This window comes from Balaenoptera physalus (genome assembly GCF_965194825.1).
Source record: "Balaenoptera physalus genome assembly, chromosome: 5".
Classification (NCBI taxonomy): domain Eukaryota; kingdom Metazoa; phylum Chordata; class Mammalia; order Artiodactyla; family Balaenopteridae; genus Balaenoptera; species Balaenoptera physalus.
Window position 1 is genome coordinate 61,441,959 of NC_138884.1, and position 21,522 is coordinate 61,463,480.

A 21,522-nucleotide genomic window follows, 5' to 3' on the forward strand; every position below is an offset into this window, starting at 1 on the left:
GACTGTATTTTTATATGTATATATATGTAAATAAATGTATACATATACATGAACTATAATTCCATACAGTGTTATAGTGTGTACCTTTGTATGTATTATGATGAGATATAATTTATTTAATTATACACCTACTCTCAGATGTATGACTTGTCTCCAGTTTTTCTTTGATATTATCACTTCTAGTACCACTAGAAACTTCAGCCACAATTAGTTGTTATGCTTTCCTTTTCCATTCTTCCACTTTTTGTGCATTGATACATTATGATCCATTTAAATCCTCATTTTTTCTAAACTCAAACCACTTACCTGCTTATTTGTTGACTCATTTATTTGTTTAATGAACATTTATTGATCTCTTAATGTGTTTCAGGCTCATTGGACTACTTTTTAGCACATTTCCCCACTTTAAAAAAATGCATGCAATTGTTAACTATCAGATTTTTTTTTACTCACAAAAGTATTCTGCATTCAAGAACGTTTATTTATGTCCCTCTGTCTACATTATGATGGAATCAATATAATGAAGCATTCCAAAGCAAATTGGATAAAGGTGCACTAACTCATATATCATATGCTTCTTATAAGAGTACAACAGTTATTATTAACAAACACTAGGTAGTATATACCTAGTTTTCAACCTTGTTGTTATATAAAGTTATGTGCTATGGTGAGTTTTATTACCTGTGACCAGTCTTTGCTTTACCAAGAACTTATTCTGACTTTTATCAAACAAGAGGAAAAATATAGCACATGAATTTACCCTTGAACAATTATTTTTCTTTTTTGAATTTTTGGCTTGACAAATGTTAGTGGAAAGTTATCTGGGACTGCTAAATATATTGATTAGAGTCAGAGGAGTTGATCCTCGAACAGGAAATGCTTTGATCAATTCCTTTAAGTATTTTTTGAGATATTCTTTTATTCAGGTAGACAACATTCTAGGCTGATGAAATAAGAAAAATGGCAAAAATGAGTAGACTGTGTAATGACCAATAATTAGGTTAACTCTTCTGGAGAAAAAAATAAAACTAGGATACAAAAAGAGATGTGTACTTTAGGTAGTGAAATGTTTGGCCAATGATAAAAGGTTTAGATTTAATGAGGAAAGGAAATTTGCACTACCAAATGCTCTTGGAGTAACATTTAAAGAAGATAATTTAAGTGACTGAACATAGGATGGGTGTGGACAGAAAACAGCAAAAGAGAAGACACAGTCCAATATCTAGAACGTGGAATATGACATTGGATGCAAAAGTGTAGATAGAAATGGCAAATCTAAGAATATTGTGTAGCAAGTATTATCAGAATTTGGCGATGGCTTGATGGGGCAAGCAAAGTAAAAATGACTTCAGGGTTTTGATTGCCTGGAAAGGAAGTACAAGAAGATTGTTGAAGGATGTATAATTTTGAGATAAGTTAATGTTTTGAGAATAATAATAATGAGAACCTATTGGACCAGCAATGTAGAAATGTTCTATAACTCAGGATATGTAGTTCAAGGGTTTAAAATGTATTAAAACTCTATGACTGAATGATTTATCCAAGGGAACATGTGTAAAAAGAAAAGAGCCTTGCTTGGGTGATTCTCAGCCAATTGGAGACAAGGACAGAATCCAGCAAAGGACCACGTAAAGAGACATATGGAAAACTAAGAGTAGAGAGGAATGAAATGTCGAGTTGGAAGACTGCATCAGTGAAGAGAATGTGGGACGATTCACTCAACTGAAGAAAGCAAAATGGGCTAGAACTGGAGACAGTGGTTACAGACAAAGGAAAAGAAATCCTGGTTTGACTCAGGTCAGCTTCTGTAAAGAAGCAGCTGTAGTGACTGTAGCCTGGAGTGGAAAGGGGTAAGGAGGGCTATCTACAGGTTGGGGAGTGAACTTTATTATTACATTGCAAACCACACAAAGATAAAATGTACTTCCAGGAATGTTTTGTGTAAACAAATGCCTGGACTAGGTCAAGGCGTTTATAAAATATTACTTAAGAACCCCTGTCACATAATAGGTGCTCACTAGATGTTTGTTAAATGAATGAGTCCTCTCTCATCCCTGTCTTGAACACATCCTATGGCTTTTGGTGCATTTTCTGAATACTAAAAATGTAATAATAGTGATACTAGTGAAACAGTTATAGTAAGTCCCCTACATACAAACAAGTTCCATTCCAAGAGTGCGTTCGTAAGTCCAATTTGTTCATAAGTCCAACAGAGTTAGCCTAGGTACCCAACTAACACAATTGGCTATATAGTACTGTACCGTAATAGGTTTATAATACTTTTCACACAAATAATACATTAAAAAAAACACAAAAAATAAAACATTTTTAATCTTACAGTACAGTACCTTGAAAAGTACAGTAGTACAGTACAACAGCTGGCATAGAGGGGCACGTTCACATCTTTGAAAGTTCACAACTTGAAGGTTTGTATGTAGGGAACATACTGTTTATGGAAATGTAAGCTAGAGGCCATATTGGAAGCAGTTTCTGAGGGATATGGGAGAGAAAAATAGAGGTATTCGTCAAACTCCACAAAAGTATAGAATCACAGAAGCAAAATTCTAGAGGTAGGAGGGATCTTGCAGGGCACTGAATAGCTCAACCCTCTTATTACATGGCTGTGGATTTGAGGTCCAGTTTTGCTAAATAACTTACTATATATGTGTCAAGGTTCAGTTCCAGGAAATTGAAACCACACCAGCTATTCTAAGCATGAAAGGATTTAGTATAAAGAATTAATTGCACATTTAAATTGTTGGAAGGATTGGAGGAGTGGCCCTTAGGCTTGGGCTCCAGTACTAGTTCCCAGAATGATGCAGCTGATTGGCCCACCCGAGCAGCTGCTATTGCTGTGAGGGGGAAGAGGAGCAAGCTGCCGCTGCTGGACCTGTTGACTCCAACAACTTGCCACCGAAGATGCTCTCTGAGGATAACAAACTGGCACTACTGCTACTGCACTTTCCTCTCAGCATCCACGCAGCTGGCGACCAGACCTAGGACGTTACTATAAAAAACCCCAGTCCCCACAGTGCATCTCCAACCATATTTGCCACTTCTGAGTTCAAATCTCACCCGAGTGCTTCTCATCGGCTTAACCCAATGCTCACCTGGGAGCCTAGCTGCAAGCACATTGGGGCTCACAGTTTCAGCTTCTGCAACAGTACAGGACGCAAGGAAGTTGGAATGGATGTCGACTGCCAAATCACCAGATTCACACACCTGCATCCACAACTAGGAAAGCACATCACTGCAACGAGAACATGGGAGGCCTGTTCTTGCAGTCTCACTGTTATCATCGAACCTAAGTGCACACATAACAAGAGAATTATGTAGGTTCAGCTCTCCTTCTAGAAATCACACTCTATACTGAGAGACCTCTAAGTAGGGCAACCACTTAATTTGTTCAAACTGGGCCCATTTGAAAGTGGAGAGAAAACATTAGTAGTATTTATGCCAGGATAACAGGCATGATACAGAGATCATACAGGCCCCCAGAAAACTGGCTCCAAGCCTGTCTGTAAAATAGGTAGGATTCTTCATGATCTTGCTTCAGTCTCCCTTAGTGACCACATCTGTCAGCACAAATGTTCACTTTACTTTTTGCTCCATCCTCTTTAAAGTCTGTTCTCCCAGGATATCAGTACTGTTCAGGTCTTCTGCACACACTATGTCCTTGCCTAGAACGGCCCTCTCTATTTCTCCACGTGTCTAACTTCTGAGTGTCTTTCAAAATCCAGTGCAGCTGTCACCTCCTCTGTTGAAATGCTCCCAGATTCTTCCAGGTAGGAAGCTGGTTCTTCTTCAGTTACATACTTACCTTGTATGAAAATATCTATTTATATTTCTTTCCTATTAAGCTGTAACCACCTCAGTGACAGGAACTGGGCTTTATTCCTAGAAACCAGATCAAATACTATGCTGAAAAAGTGCTCAAGAAATGTTTGGAAATAGATGGATGGAAGGAATTAAGGAAGAGATGGAAAGAAATAAAGCAACAAGGGAATGAAAGGAGCAAGGAACTGAAAGAAAGAGGGGGGGAAGGAAGAGAAGGGGGAGCACGAGGAAAGGAGGTAATGAGCCTTTTCTAGAAACTCTAACGTTTTCGTTTGTGAGAATTCTCCTTATATTACCAATCTATTAGATCTTTAAGTACTGAATAAGTTGAGATGAAATCCATGCACACTCACTTAGAAATAGAATTGCTGCCTGTAGTCTGGATATCCCATCTGATATTTGAAGAAATTCAGCATTTATTGACCTTGATGACACTTCAGTGGTTAATGGTTTCACTCCATCTATGTTAATCTATCAAATATGTCATTCCTCACTTTGAGTTGAACATATAAATGTTTAGATTTCTTGCACTCAAATTGCAAAAAGAGCTTTAAAATCTAGAAAGATGAATTTAGATACAATCAGACCCTAGTACACCAATGAATCGTCCTTGTTTCCCTTTTCTTTCACTTATCACAAGATGATTCCTTTTTTGAGTGAGTGGTTTCATCCTGCTTGTTGTGGCCCTTGTTGTTGATTGTAAGGGATGGCCCACAGTGAACCTGATTTACAGAATTTATTTCTTGCCTTCACTTCTGTAACATGACTTCCTAAAGTTCACCCCCAATTTTCTATCATCTAAATGTGGTTTTTTTAAAACCTAGTTTGTAAATCTCTAAAAAACTCAGTGCAAAACATTTTCTTTTTTCATTCTTTTTTTAAAAATATAAATTTATTTATTTATTTATTTATTACTTATTTTTTGGCTGCATTGGGTCTTTGTTGCTGCGCGTGGCTTTCTCTAGTTGCGGATCTTCGTTGCGGTGCACCGGCTTCTCATTGCAGTGGTTTCTCTTGTTGCAGAGCACAGGCTCTAGGCACGTGGACTGAGTAGATGTGGCTCGCGGACTCTAGAGTGCAGGCTCAGTAGTAGTGGTGCACGGGCTTAGTTGCTCCGTGGCATGTGGGATCTTCCCAGACCAGGGCTCGAACCCGTGTCCCCTGCATTGACAGGTGGATTCTTAATCACTGCGCCACCAGGGAAGCCTGCAAAACATTTTCAATGACTATGTCAAACATCGTGTTCTTTGGACTGTAAGGCGATACCTTTGTTTGCTAAGGTTTTAATTTTTTGAACGTGCTCCATGTTTGTGTTAAGTAATAAGCAGATTTGGGTGGGTGCTACCCTTGGAAGACAGTTTCTTTCTGTAAACTTATTTACAGTGAATGCCTCTTGGCTCAGCCAGCTTGTAATGAACAAAGAAACTCATATTGTTTTATGAGAAAGGTGAATAGAATTTTTTTTTGAGATTTACTGAATACTGCTCAGCTTTCTCTCCCTTCATATGATACTGTGTGCTGCAAGGACATATTCCAGGAGATTTAATATCTCATAAAAGTATGATTTTTGTATTAAAAGAGTGTTATCAGGGTGTTTACACTGAACATTTCACTACTACCCAACTTCCATAAGTCCAATTAAATGTGTATAGAAAGTCAACTAAGGAAAGCTCAATGGCTATAGAAAATTCTAAGTCATGTTGCAGAGTAACGTGCCTATAAATCCAAGTTTCTAAACCCCACCATATGTTCTTAGCAAAACCAAATTAAGTGAACTTCTACTCTTGGCCAAGGTGGAATAACAGAGACTGGATTTACCCTCCTGCTTTAAACAACAAGAAATGAACAAAATATATGAAACAATAGTTTGCAAGACACTGGCTATCTGGCAGTGAAAGATAGTGATCCCCAAGAGATGAGAAACAAATGCAGTGAGACTCAGCATTACCCCAGTTTACTGCCTGGAGGATTTCTAGTCTGAATCTCAGGGAAGCAGAACCCCGGCTGAGCCTGACAGACAGAGTTGAGAAGCCAGAGCTGAGAGTCTGGGAGATGAAGGTGGACAGAGTTCACAGGCTGAGTCTGGAGGAAGAGAGAGCTACACAGAGGTAAAACTCTGAAGATCTGAAGAGGTTCCCCTCTAGTATTTAGTCGAGTCATGATCAGCACATACAGGTGAAGAAACTGCAGAGCTTGGAAAAAAAACCACGCAAGCTGATTAGGGGAACAGTGCCCACACTTCCATAGGGCTGGGCTTAGTGCCTGTTCCCATGAGGCAGACTGGAGTATCTCATGGTTCACCCATCACTGGATGGAGCGTGCAGAGGGGTCTTGCCTCAGTAGTGGTGAGTAGCTCTAGATGGGCACCGCTCTGATCCTGCTTAATACATCTTAAAAACAAGACCTGAAAGGACCAAACTGTTTTTAAGTAACTTAGCCACATCCAAGAACAAAGCTCATGAAATTTATAGGAATACAAAGATATTCAGCAGCCAAGAAGGTAAAATTCACTATGTCAGACATCTGATCAAAATTACCAAGTATGCAAAGATACAGGAAATTGCAACCCAGAGGGATGAGAAAAAATCAGTCAGTCAAAACTGACAGAAATGTTAGAATTCAAAGCATTAAATAGCTATTAAAACTATATTCCATAAGTTAAAAAAGTAGAAGATAGAAAAATACCCCCAATTTTTTTCTTCCACCTGATCAATACTATCTGGAAGGATGTATTATGGGCATATATTTTTAAAAATGTAAATATAACAGAGTTTCTTTTCTCCAGCAAATTTTATTCCTTACACTAAGAATAGTTTTATTTTTAGCAAATAAGTGACTTTAGTGGAAATTCACTCTAGGAATGAATCAAAAATCTTATTCGAATGCCAAAAATGGTATGTTATTAAATTTAACTTGGATAATGTCTTTTGTGGGTTAGGAGTTGTACTATTCCATTCATAGTATTTGGTAACAGATATGGTTCTATTGTAAATTTGCCTTAAATATGCAGTAATTATTATGGCTCAAATATACTGACTACATAAGATATAATTATGAAAAGTGACCTTCCATCTAAACATAGGCCAAAACTATTTGATCAGTATTATTCAAATGAACATAGCACTTTAGGTAAAAACATGTTGAATGACTATTTCTTCAATAGTTAATGTTATGATAATACACATTTTTAACTTTATATTTTTATAACTAAATTTTAAAAGAAAATTTATTGGAGGTAGCATAGTAAAATTTTGCTGCATCACAACAAAAAGGCATAAAGTGAATTTTTAATCACTTAGTATAAAATTCTGGTCTGTGTTATGGATGTGTAAATAGCTAAATAATCTAAATGTCACCTTTACTCAACCTTTTATAGGTTGTCTATAAAATCTGGAAACATAGATAATATTTTATCTTTCAGAGCAGAGACTGAAGATGTCCTTGACAATGTTCTGTATATTTGTTTGTGCCTCCAGACTTTATGGACACTTGGTTCCTCTTTAAAGGTGAATGAGAAGATTTTTTTCTTATTGTGATAAATTACTAGACTTCTACATTGTCATGAAATATTTTATATCGTAATGTAGGATCTCTTATAGTGTAGTACCTTTTTCCATGTACAAATATATTTAAATTGTGAATTGTACCCTTGATCAAGGACTTAGCAACAGATCAGTTATACATATGATCAATCATATATGATCAAAAAAACCATAACAACAATAAGCAGCTTTAATAATCTAAAATAGTGAAATTATGGCCCAATTATTAATTATGGAAATTTAGCCAGGAAGAAGATCCTCTAGCACTGCCTATTTATTTTATAGGTAAGGAAACTGAGGTGCAGATAAGTTTGACATCTTTCTCAAAATCATACAGATGGATCATAGCAAAGCTGGGCCTAGACCTCTGTTTTCTTTGTATTTGTTTTGTTGCCTTATAACAAACACCAAGAACTTAGTGGCTTAAAACAACCCTCATTTATTAGCTCAAAGTTCTTATAGATCAGAAACCAAGGTCACTGGACTGCGTTCTAAGCTTAGGGTATCACAAGGCCAAAATCAAGGTTCTAGACAGTTTGAACTCTGCTCTGGAGGCTCTGGGAAAGAAGGAATCCACTTCCAGTCTCATTCAGGTTGTTGGCAGAGTTTAGGTCCTTGCTGTTGTAGGACTGAGGTCCCCATCTCCCTGCTGACTAGGGTTCAATGTCAGCAACTGAAGACCTCTCTCTGGTCCTTGCACAGGCTGCGTCTGTCTTCAAAACCAGAAACGGCAAGTCATGTCATTCTCATGGTTCACATTCCAGAACTTCTCTCCTCCCCCTTTCTCTCAGCAAAAGCTCTCTGCTTTTAATGGCTCAGGAGGTCAGATCAGGGCCAACTGAATAATACCTTTGTCTCACGGTCAACTGTGCATATAACGTAATCATATCTCATCAAATTCACAAGTTCTGGGGATCTTTGTGGGGCCATTTTAGAAAGTCTGCCTACCACACTCTGAATCTATTCTGACTTTCTTTGTGTTATACTCTACAACCTCATTCTGAAAGATCTACAATATACATATAAATTAAAGATTTACATATATGTATAAAAATTTTACATGTATCTCACACAAATATAACTTTGATATTCATGTGGCTCGTTCCATTACTTTACAAGATCTCTGTCCATTTTCTGCCTTCTTTTGAACATCTTAACTAAAAATTGTGCACACTTCACCTTGTCACTCTTATTCCCCTCATCCTGTTTTATTCTTCTTACACTACTTCATCATTCTTATCACTGGAACGTAAGTTCTATACGGGCAAGCTCCACATTTGATTTGTCCACTGCTGTACTCCCAAGTGCTTAGAACAGTGGCAGGTCAAGTAGCCCTGTTCTTTAATTATTTATCAGAAATAATAAATACTTAATGTTAATATTCATAGTTTGGCTGTAAGGACTTGTTTAAATTTTTATTAAATCATTCCATATACCCTTGGAGAAAAATTTAGTATGCTAAAGTAGAGTTTCTGGGGAAATTTGGGTAAAGAAATCCCTTTACCCTTAATAAAGTAGCATATAGGAGGCAACTGATAGAAGTAACTTGAGCTTTGAAACTGGCAGCTATGAAATGGAATTCTATTTGTCCTTTATGCAGTTGAGTTTACTTAGAAAACTTTAACTTCTAGCAGTGTCAGATTAGTAGGATGTAATCTAGTAAATTGGGTATAGGGACCACTTTCTCTACTCTGATTTAGTAGAGCTGAACTACAAAAGCCATAAATAAGAAAGAATATAATTTACTCAAGAGGAGGAGAAACGTTCATTAGAATGCTATTAAATGTAGAGAGAGTAAAATTTGAAAATTAAAAACTGTACTATCTTCCAGAATTAAACTATGTTTTTACCTGAATAAGAGCAATGGAAGAAACAAACTAGAAAGTAGGTCACTAGTAGAAAAGCCCTTAAATTTAAAATGATATAAAGAGAATAAAACAATTAATTTGGGAGATTTTTAATATAAACAGAATATATCATCCTTTTCAAGGGACTGTACAGCCCAAGAATAGTTTATTAAAGAGTGGGAAGGAAAATTGATGACCGTAGCAGGAAGGATATAGATGGGTTTATTCATCAGGGTTCTTTTATTTTCAGTTGTTAGGAACTAACATCAAACTGTCTTCGGCAAGAATTTTTTTCGAAAGCAGTAAGAGAAGAAAATCAGGTGGTAATATTGTTTATTGACTCACAAAACCGAAAAAATCAAGGTTTAAAGAATGGTTGAATTCAGACGCTTGGAGTCATCACTGGAACAGAACTATTCTTTCCATTAATAATCTTCACTTTCCTCTTCTTGCATTAACCTTAGACCAACAACTCTCCCGAGCTTTCCCCAAGCACCTTCACTGTTATATTCTGCCAGTTTCAAGCTCAGTAGAGAGAACTTCTCTTCCCTAGTAGTTCCAAATAAAACGGTCCTAGGTCATAGTTTCATTGGCATGAGTTAGGCCATCCGCCCATCCAATTACTAGATTCAAGGAAATGGAATACAGTACTTGGCCCTGCCTGGGTCAATGCCCACTGCTAGAGCTGAGTGTCCAGGGGTGGAGTGGGGAAGTGAAGGCAGGAGGGTGTAGGTCGTTGTACTTACATGAACTGCCTGGAGAAAGACAGAAGCCCCACACCTAGATTTGCCAGATTTAGCAACTAAAAATGCAGGATTCTCCTTTAAACTTGAAGTTCAAATAAACATGGAAGAAGTTTTTAGTATTAGGTAGGTCCCATGATAATATTCAGGACATACTTATACCAAAAAAATTGTTGTTTATCTGACATTTAAATTGAATAGAGAATACTTTGTCTGACAACCCTGCCCACACCCAGACATTTCAGTGATTTATTCAAGAAACGGTTGGAATGGGGCTGAGCAAGCAGCAGTGATGAATCCACTACTATAGGAACGAAGGACTGAATGTCAACAGCCATTACCAGGCCAAAAGAATGCAGAAGTGATCTGTAGGCAAGCAGATTACAATAAGAGAAATGAAACATAAAATGCATGAATGCAAACTAAGATAGAGTAAAAGAGACCCATGGAAGACTGTTACTAGGGAAGGTGGGAAGAGGAGGACTTATAAAGGAGGATTCAGCAATGTGAGTTGCCTGTGCAGCTTCCATTTCCCCTTCCTCTTTTATTTCAAGGCCTTCCCCCTTCATCTTTTTAAATAAGGTCTCCGTACTATTCATGAACCCATACTTTTCCTAAACATGTACTTCAGAGGAGGCTGGCTTCAGTTACAGAAGTTGATTTCTGATTGGAATAAGGCATGTGTGAGTTCAGTTCTTATCTTTGATTTTTACATGGCCTTGTGATTCAGTTCAGGCCACTGAAACACGTAGTTAAATGTACCAGAGGGCTTCTAGGAAAGATTTTTGCCTACTTTTAAGAAAGACATGCAAAAAAGATACAATTTGTGGTACCTGGCTCTGATGCTGGAATTGGTGCAGCCATTCTGAAATAATCAAAGAAGCGAATCGGAAGACAAAGCAGGATATGAAAAGATGGAAAGAAGTGTGTACCTGATCTATTGATGAACTGATCAGCCCAGGAATCACCCTACCTCTGGACCTCTTGTAGTACAAATTAATATATTTCCTGATTGTTTAAGATACTTTAAATAAAGTTTTCTTTATTTGCAGCTAAAAACGTTCTAACTGACATATAGGAGATTGTTATAAAAGTCAGGATTTTCTATATATTGGATATTGAAGTGACCTTTCTATTTTGTTCATTTGCTAATGATCACAAACTCAAAGCATGAAAACATTGTTTTTTTTACTTAAAAAGTAAGAAGTTTTCCATTTAAAAATGCCATATGCTACCCCTTAAAGTAGTCAGTGAAAACAAAAGCAAACCTGTACTTTAGAATTAGAACTATTCGGGAAAAGAAATCACGGAGACTAATATTCATTCAATGGTAATGTCTTTTTTAAAAAAGAGCAACAGTTACTTAATGAAACTTCAAAATTGGCATCATAAATTGGCCTGAATATAGTTCTTTGAACTATCACTATGGAATTTCCCAGTTGGTGAAGGATCCAGCTGCTTTTCAAAGAAACATTTTATTAATCTTGGTAGAATGGTGCCCCCATATGTGTGGAGATGCTGTTACTGTATCTTTTTGGAATCACAACAATATAAATTTATTTAAATTATATCCATGGAAAAATCACTGTTCAATGATACAAACAGGTCAAAACAATTACTTAAGTTAACTCCTCTCTGTTTCTGACCTTAACAGATGACATGTGTTGGATTTTATGCCTATTTTTAGCTCTGATCTTAGGATCTCCACCTACCATTGGAAAATCCAGCTGTGGCATTCCAGTCACTTCATTTTCACGGCAGGAGTCTGTTCATGAATAATGCCAAATTTCTACATATAGATTCATTCTGTGTTTATTGTTACTGAAAAACATTTTTTTCCTCATTTTCTGAAGTAGATGCACTACAGAGAAAGCTGCTGTGGGACATTTTGGTAAAGTGAATCTTACTTTATCATTCTCTTATTAACATGAAATTAATTTGCATTCCCAAAGGGAGTAGGAGAGCAGGGGGAATCTACACAATAAAATTAAATATTGTCAATGTCATATCTATTAAGACTAGATTCAGTGACATATAAAAGAAAACCCAAACATGGCCTAAACATGATGGAAGTGCTATCCTCCATAGCACTTTGTGTAACAAAGTCGGTTCCAGGGCTGGGATGCCAGCTCCATAGTCACCTTGGGGTCAGATCCCTTCTTTATGGCTATTCTACCAAACTAAGCACATGCCTTGAATCCAGGCTTACCTCAAAGAACTCTTGATATCATGCCCAAGGTCCAGGCAGCTAGAAGGAATACTAAGTGAAGGACTAAAGGAGCTCACCTACCAAGATGTGTGGTCCTTAGTCACAAGGGAGTCTGCGAATGACTTTTAACTGTGTTTATTTCTATCTCACATAGAATTGACAATCTATTCCTTAGATGTAAAAAAATGGATGTAGGGTAGATGCTTCTATCACATTCCCTATCACAGTATGCTTAAGATTGTATTCCAACCCCAAATGTATTTGTATCAGTTTCAGAATTTGATCAGAACTTGTACCTTTCCAGTTTTAAGTTTGTCTCCTGTCATTTTTTAACCATAGGAATTTTTTCTGGGGTGGGAAGTGATTTCACCAATCTACACTTAGATTTCCTGTAAATGTAATTAAGCATGTAAACATGCCATATTCCATCCTGAAAATGTCTTAGGCCCAAGTGTTATAATTAGCAAAACAAATTATATTCTACTTTATCTGTTTGGTAAGTTCAAAATTCTGATTTAACACTATATCCTATCTTTGTTTATGTTTTTGTTTTTTTAAAATTTATTAATTTATTAATTTATTTATGGCTGTGTTGGGTCTTCGTTTCTGTGCGAGGGCTTTCTCTAGTTGTGGCAAGCGGGGGCCACTCTTCATCGCGGTGCGCGGGCCTCTCACTATCACGGCCTCTCTTGTTGCGGAGCACAGGCTCCAGACGCGCAGGCTCAGCAATTGTGGCTCACGGGCCTAGTTGCTCCGCGGCATGTGGGATCCTCCCAGACCAGGACTCGAGCCCGTGTCCCCCGCATCGGCAGGCAGACTCTCAACCACTGTGCCACCAGGGAAGCCCCTATCTTTTAACTCTAAAAATAACTATATTTACTGTGACTTGATTGGTCACCTGTTTGCCCCCAAACATTTCATATTTTCTGTAAAAACAGGCTTTATAGTAAAATCATTCTTTTTCTGAAAGTGCCTTTACAGCCATTGGGAAGCTACGGGGTACAGAAAAGGGTACAATCAAAATGTTTCCAAAATATTAATTAATTCTCATCAGTAACTTCTAAGGTAAGTTTCAAAAACATACATTTCCCAAATAGTTTGAAAAACATAAACTCACTCTAAGTGCTAAGGGAATTGCCTTTGATATTTCTGTGAAGCTTGAAAAGTACCCTAAGCATCAGCTTTTTGGAATGAAGCATGGGGAATAGTAGCACACTATACTTATTGCAAGGCCTTATTTATTGATATATATATATATATATATATATATATATATATATATACATATATATATATGTATATATGTATATATATATTTTTTTAATGCTATTCTTGTCTGCTTACATTCTTTTTATGTATGTATGTATGTATATATGTATGGCTGTGTTGGGTCTTCGGTTCTGTGCGAGGGCTTTCTCTAGTTGTGGCAAGCGGGGGCCACTCTTCATCGTGGTGCGCGGGCCTCTCACTATGGCGGCCTCTCTTGTTGAGGAGCACAGGCTCCAGACACGCAGGCTCAGTAGTTGTGGCTCACGGGCCCAGTTGCTCCGCGGCATGTGGGATCCTCCCAGACCAGGGCTCGAACCCGCGTCCCCTGCATTGGCAGGCAGATTCTCAACCACTGCGCCACCAGGGAAGCCCTGATTGATATATTTTAAGATGCTCAGTTTTCCTGCTAATTCTGTTATCACATCAATCAATCTCTGCTGTCCAGCTCAGCCACAGCCTTTCAAATCATCTTGAATGCACTTACTTAGCAGGATGCCAACAGTGTGTCACAGAGATCCATAGTTTGCAACACCCAACACAAAATGTCACTCTGCTTTCACTTCTTGAACTTGCCTATTGACTTCGCTGTGATTCCTCAGTCCTTAAAGCAGAAAACAGATCTGATAGGGAGTGTTTGGACATGATTAACATGATATTCACCTTTAAGTGTTCTTATTCCTATACTAATGGGGGCGCAGAGAGAATGGTAGAATTAGACACAGAATTAGAATTACACACATTTTGTCAAAGTGTGTGCCTGCTTTTCAACTCTGAAGCTTTATAAAGGTGTGAACTATTACTAAAAGGCATGTTCTAATGCCCTGATTAGGTCTGTTTAAAGTAGAACTTGTGGAAGCGATTTAAGCCAATATAATTGTTTGTGGCTACATGATACAAATTCAGGTTCGTTCTGAATATAAATCTGGTACAACCATGTGGTTCCCAGAGTTAACAACTAAAGAGTTCTTAATCTTCTCAGGATCTACCATTTATTGAGTGGGTACTCAATAAATATGCACTGAGTGAAGATCAGTGCCATCTATAAGCTCTTTCCAATTTGATGTTGGATTTTTAATCTACTAAGCAAGTTTGTCTCATTGGATTTAATCCTAATTTTAACTGAAAGCAACATCCCAGATTCTTCTCTGCTTTATCTACTTTGTGCTCTGCATGAGACATTGTTACCCTCATTCTTTCTAAAATTATCAGCAATTCAGATTTTCCTTTATTAATTCCAGATTTTTTTTCACCTCTATTTTAAAAGAACTATAACCATTTGACATGTGACATATAAAATAAAATGTAGGAAGCTTTAAAAGGTGTAGAAAACTTCTCTTAGTGGGAAATCAGCAGCAGCATCATAATCATCATCATAGTAGTAGTAATAGCAGTAAATACAATTTGTTGAGCACTTATATCTAAGCACTGTATACAGTGTTTTTACTAACATTAATTATATAATCACAACAACTCTGCAAAGTAGGTATTATTATCCCATTTTACAGATGAGAAAACTGAGACTCAGAGAGGTTAGGCATCTTAAGTAAAATCACACTTCTAGGATGCGACACTGCCAGGATTTGAAGCCAGGTATATCTGATTACAAAGCTTGTGATCATTATATCGTAAAGTATGTATACTGGGAAAAATTCATTATGAATGAAGATATTTCACAGCCTCAGAACTATTTGTAATTAATAGGAATGTATATAAATAAAAAGTGCCAGAAGTTATTCAACCACTGTCTTTTTTTGAAAAGTTTGACATTGCCCACTTTAGGAATCACAGGAAAGAACACTGTATGGCACAGGAGGAAATAGGGACAGAAGTATTCTTTTTTTTTTTTTAAACATCTTTATTGGAGTATAATTGCTTTACAATGTTGTGTTAGTTTCTGCTGTATAACAAAGTGAATCAGCTATACATATACATATATCCCCATATCTCCTCCCTCTTGCGTCTCCCTCCCACCCTCCCTATCCCACCCCTCTAGGTGGTCACAAAGCACTGAGCTGATCTCCCTGTGCTATGCGGCTGCTTCCTGCTAGCTAGCTATTTTACATTTGGTAGTGTATATATGTCAGTGCCACTCTCTACCTTCGTGCCAGCTTACCCTTCCCACTCTCCGTGTCCTCAAGTCCATTCTCTACGTCTACATCTTTATTCCTGTCCTGCCCCTAGGTTCTTCAGAATTTTTTTTTTTTATATTCCATATATATGTGTTAGCACACCATATTTGTTTTTCTCTTTCTGACTTACTTCACTCTGTATGACAGACTCTAGGTCCATCCACCTCACAACAAATAACTCAATTTCATTTCTTTTTATGGCTGAGTAATATTCCATTGTATATATGTGCCACATCTTCTTTATCCATTCATCTGTCAATGGATGCTTAGGTTGCTTCCATGTCCTGGCTATTGTAAATAGAGCTGCAATGAGCATTGTGGTACATGACTCTTTTTGAATTATGGTTTTCTCAGAGTATATACCCAGTAGTGGGATTGCTGGGTCATCTGGTAGTTCTATTTTTAGTTTTTTAAGGAATCTCCATACTGTTCTCCATAGTGATAGTTCTCCACTGTTCTGCATATCAATTTACATTCCCACCAACAGTGCAAGAGGGTTCCCTTTTATTCACACCCTCTCCAGCATTTACTGTTTGTAGATTTTTTGATGATGACCATTCTGACTGGTGTGAGGTGATAACTCATTGTAGTTTTGATTTGCATTTCTCTAATGATTAGTGATGTTGAGCATCCTTTCATGTGTTTTTTGGCAATCTGTATATCTTCTTTGGAGAGATATACTATGTTCTTGGATTGGAAGAATCAACATTGTGAAAATGATTATACTACCCAAAGCAATCTACAGATTCAGTGTAATCCCTATCGAACTACCAATGGCATTTTTCACAGAACTAGAACAAAAAATTTCACAATTTGTATGGAAACACAAAAGACCCTGAATAGCCAAAGCAATTTTGAGAAAGAAAAACAGAGCTGGAGGAATCAGGCTCCCTGACTTCAGACTATACTACAAAGCTACAGTAATCAAGACAGTATGAAACTGGCACAGAAACAGAAATATAGATCAATGGAACAGGATAGAAAGTCCAGAGATAAACCCATGCACGTATGGTCACCTTGTTTTTGATAAAGGAGGCAAGAATATACAGTGGAGAAAAGACAGCCTCTTCAATAAGTGGTGCTGGGAAAACTGGACAGCTACATGTAAAAGAATGAACTTAGAACACCCCCTAACACCATACACAAAAATAAACTCAAAATGGATTAAAGACCTAAATGTAAGAAGTATTCTTGATTGAATAAAAGCAATGGTTGAAAGAAAAAGACGTCCTTCTTCCTTCTCAGGTTCCTCATGCAATGAAAAAATAGATTCTCTTACCAAAAAACCACCTATTTAAGAAGGGATGCAAAGGCCAAACCAAAGGTGTCTTAGAGCAAGATGAACTGTCCTTCTGAAATAAGTATTCAGCCTTCTTCATTCATGCATCAGACTTAATGACATGATGACATTTCTAGTATATTTCCATTGGATACTGCCACTGACAGTTCTGCCAAAAAGAGCCATTTTTAGAACTGGGAGCTCATGTATGAATTTCCTATTTGTACGCTAGCTATCACAACCTTTCACATTCTCAAGTGTGTGAAGGGACTGAGGTTGAATAGTAAAGCTGTTTGCAGGTGTAGTCTCTTGCCCTCAGTGTGGGTTTACAGCTCTTAAAAACAACTTTTGAGGAAAGCTTTCTGTTTGATGTGGATGGTGGTGAGAGTTATTTACGTATTGTAGAGCCAATGTGATTCCCTGATGAGCAGAAAAATCCCAGTTAATGATCTAGCATTTGGGCTTGGCTCAAAGTAAATTACAGTATAGCTTTCAAACCTGAGTAGTCATATTCAGAGGCTGTGCCCATACTTGTAGGGGAGGGTGCTGGTGTTTCTCTATATTTTTTAAAAGTGGAAAGGGTATGAGTGAGATCTGTACTTCTATTACTTCTAGTCCTATGTGGCTAGGGCTTGGTCATCAATCTTCTTGACCAAGAGACACTGCTTTTTCCCCTGCAACTTTACTAACACCACAAAGATGGAGAGGAAAATGCCTATTCATTAATGCCAGACACTGCTTCAAATGGCTTACAGGCCTCAGTACAACATTAAATAAGCCTCCATATAAAGCATGAGTCAAAATTGGTTCTGTCAAACTTGTTTTTAGATATGTGATTGTTTTAGTCATCAAGGCAGTATGTAAAATAAAATCCTTTCCAGGTTTTATATATTTGAAATGGGAATGCATATTCTTTCAGTTCTGTACTGGCAGTTTTGATTAATATCTTTTATTTTAGTATTCAAATAACATATTTTATTTTTTAATTCACCAAAGCATTTTCTTCACGAAAACTATGGTAATCTGAATCTAGGTAATTAGATAATCTAGATAACTAGAACCTGAGAATGCCTCTCACTCTCTTTCTCTCCAGGTAGATAGATAGACAGATAGGTAGATAGATAGGTAGATAGATAAATAGCAGATAGATAGATAGATAGCAGGTAGATAGATAGCAAGCAGGTAGATAGATAGATAGATAGATAGATAGATAGATAGATAGATAGATGATCTAGAGATATGTATGTACATAGATATCTGTATATCTCTCTGTGTGTATCTATGTATATGTATATCTGCTTGGAAAGTAAAAATAATTAAATTCCTTCCACAGCATAAAATAGTTTATACTTTTATATTCATCTGTTATAGGTAATTTTCTGACTGATTTTTTACTTTGGTATCTCACGGATTCAGATATACAGCTATCGAAATGGCCTGCTATCCAGAAGATGGCCAGTACAAATGTGGAAGACCTATACTGTCTGCCTAGCGGCATTCACTAGAAAACCACACTCATAAGAAATAAAGTAATATATGGTCACTGATAATCATACCACTAAATGCTATTTGTTGTGTTGCCATGCTATAATTTGATTTTTAAGTTAAGACTACTTGAAAAAGAAGCAATTTAGATTTATGTGATACAAATTCCACACTCCATAATTAAAGTAACTTAACCACTGTAAACTTATCAATCTGTGAACTTTAAATTTATAGTCTCCGTTTATTTAATAGCTACTTAGCCCGCATATGTTCTGCACCCTTTGGCTCTGCCCTGAGGATACAGCTGGAGGAAGACTAAATACTCTGTTCCTCCTGGAACAGTCGGTCTGGCTGGTGGCACTGCTTTCTATGCAGTAATATTATTTTGCCCTCCGTGTTGCTGTTCTGTGTTGAATTTATAGGAGGTCTATCTGAACACATGCATGTGCACATTATTTAAGGAATAAACTGAAAAGCTACATCCTGGTGACTATGGATGATAATTATAGGCCCCCAAGAAGATCTTTTTTTGTAAGAAGTTACCAGAAGGCCCATTGGGGAAACTGAAATGCCTGGGTTCCTTTTGTTTCTTAATAGAATCGGATCTGGAAGGCCTTGATGATCTAGGTACTGTTTACAGCAGCGTTGACCAGCAGCTGAATGAAGCCATGAGGCGACGCAGACACGCGGGAGAAAATGATTACAACATCGAGGTGCTGCTGGGAGTGGATGACTCTGTGGTCCGTTTCCATGGCAAAGAGCACGTCCAAAACTACCTCCTCACCCTGATGAACATTGTGAGTAGTGACTCCTTTTTGAGGTTTTTTTTGATCTTTTAATTCACTTCCCCTGTTTTGCTAGAGTCTTTTGGAAACCTCTGTGAGGTCTCCCATGACTGCGCCCCACATCCAAAATGTGTCCATAACTGCATTCAATTCAAATATTGATCTACATATTTAACATACAAGATAGTTCTTTCCAGCATCATTTTGCATCCCAGGATGATGAGGAATTATTTAGGCCTGCTAACTCTGTGTGGATGCTTGTTGTTAGAGCTTTTGAATAGAGTAATGTTTTTCAACATTACAATTGAAGGTAATATATGTAAAGCCCAGTCAGCTCTTGGCACAGTGCTGCCCTGGAAGTTATAAAGGACTCTTTTTATTTTATTTTATTATTATTATTATTTTTAATTTATTTATTTTATTTTTGGCTGTGTTGGGTCTTCGTTTCTGTGCGAGGGCTTTCTCTAGTTGTGGCAAGCGGGGACCACTCTTCATTGCGGTGCGCGGGCCTCTCACTATCGCGGCCTCTCTTGTTGCGGAGCACAGGCTCCAGACGCGCAGGTTCAGTAGTTGTGGCTCACGGGCCTAGTTGCTCCACAGCATGTGGGATCTTCCCAGACCAGGGCTCGAACCCGTGTCCCCTGCATTAGCAGGCAGACTCTCAACCACTGCGCCACCAGGGAAGCCCCAAGGACTCTTTTTAAATTTGTTCTTTATGTCTTCTTTATTAGACTTAGTCTTGGCCAGAAGAAATTTAGTCAGTATCCTCAAACTGGTATTCTTTTTTTCTGTGTGAACTGGCAGAGAGCAGTTGAGGAGAAATAATCTATAAATCATCTACTTCTAAAAGATAATTGAGATTGTAGTATACTCTATTTTATATGTTTTATTTTCTAGAATTATAAAATACATATTATATTGATCTGGCAAGTTTAGTACCTAAGCCTATTCTCTCTTTCAGCTTTTGACTTTTAATGTAATTCTTTGGGTATTTTACCTTCTTTTTTTCCATGCTTAGATTTCCAACAATTATACTATAGAAGAAAAATTATTAGTTTTATTTATCATGAGTTTATTCATCCTAATACTGAAGCCAATATATTAAAAATATATTTTGTTCATTGAGATGCCAATGTGTAAAATTCTACATATACCATGTCTCTGTGAAATGGAAAATGAGTATAGAAACTCAGACACATTTTTATTTGTTCATTGGCACTAATTCCCATTATGAAGACTGATTATCACACAGAAAACAAATTCCTGTGGAGATGCTGTTTTTACTTGTATTATGCATTGTGCCCCTGGGCTACTTTCTCCTACCACTAGAGAGGCAGTCAATCAGGATAGACCTAGACCCTAAGGGGTGCTCAGACCTACAGGAGGCTCTTGGAGTAATGCAACAGAGACTCAATATGGTCCTTGGCCTCACAGTACTTATAATTTAGTCAAGGATAAAAAAAGATGCAAAAAAATGCAAAGGTTGAGCGATAAAAGGCATGCTATTGTTAAGCTATATCGGGAGGCACTGCATTATAAATTCTTCAAGACTCTAGAGAGAGCAACAGTCATCAAGTTGTGAAGTGTTGAGAGTATCAACTTGGGACTTAGAGGAGGCAGAGGCGTTACCTGTAGCTCTGTTCCTGGTTGACTTCGTGACCTTAGATAGTCATATCCCTTCCTGGGGTTTAGTTTCTGTATTCATAAAATTGAAAGACTTTACAAGATGTTCACTAATTCTCTAATTCATCAGGAAGCCGGAGGTTAAATTGAGTCTTTAGGGCTTTGTTTTCGGGGTTTTTTTCATTTGTTTTCTTTAGTTTTTTAAAGGGCACATGGAATTGTAAAGGTTTTCTAGGTAGACTCCATTGACAAGAAAGTAGAAATGAATATAGTATATTCACCAGACAGTAAGCTTAGGTGTCAAGGAATAACCAAAGTGCTGCGGTTTTGGTTTTATAACCATCGAAAAAAGACTTTTGTTTTTAATACCATTAAATAGGTTAAGTAATAGGCTGAGTCTCTGGCTCAAATACGAGAAATTATTCTAAAGCTAATTGAGCATCAGAGAATGGAACTGGAAAAGAGAAAATAATTTTTCAGACTTAATAAGTTCATTGCATCTGAAGTAATTAATGTAGGTAGAGGTCTTGAGGAGATAATAATAACAGTCCCCCCTTCCCTTCCCAAGTTTAGAGCCAACTGAAAGATAGACATGGTGAACAGACAGATGGAGAATAAATAGTTTTATTATTTATAGGAGCTGAATTGCACATGACTTAAATTTACAGCCACAAAGATTTTTCTTATTCTACATCAGTGATTCTCAGCGGAGAGCACTTTGTCCCAGCCCCTTCCATCAGGGATATTTGGCAATGTTTGGAGACATTTTTGGTT

The 21,522-nt window shown here is 37.4% G+C and overlaps 1 protein-coding gene and 1 long non-coding RNA gene across 6 annotated transcripts in view; one reads left to right on the forward strand and one right to left on the reverse strand.

Annotated features, from left to right (window-relative positions):
• Positions 1–21,522, reverse strand: part of LOC309661903 — a 1,098,809-nt gene that overhangs the window by 811,772 nt on the left and 265,515 nt on the right. The window lies entirely within an intron of this gene.
• ADAMTS3 (ADAM metallopeptidase with thrombospondin type 1 motif 3) overlaps positions 1–21,522 on the forward strand; it is a 283,209-nt gene that overhangs the window by 195,049 nt on the left and 66,638 nt on the right. For all 5 annotated transcript variants that reach the window (XM_082463723.1, XM_082463727.1, XM_082463726.1 and 2 more), the window contains exon 5: positions 18,938–19,137. In XM_082463723.1, coding sequence (XP_082319849.1) covers positions 18,938–19,137 — 200 coding nt within the window. The remainder of the gene's footprint in view (positions 1–18,937; positions 19,138–21,522) is intronic.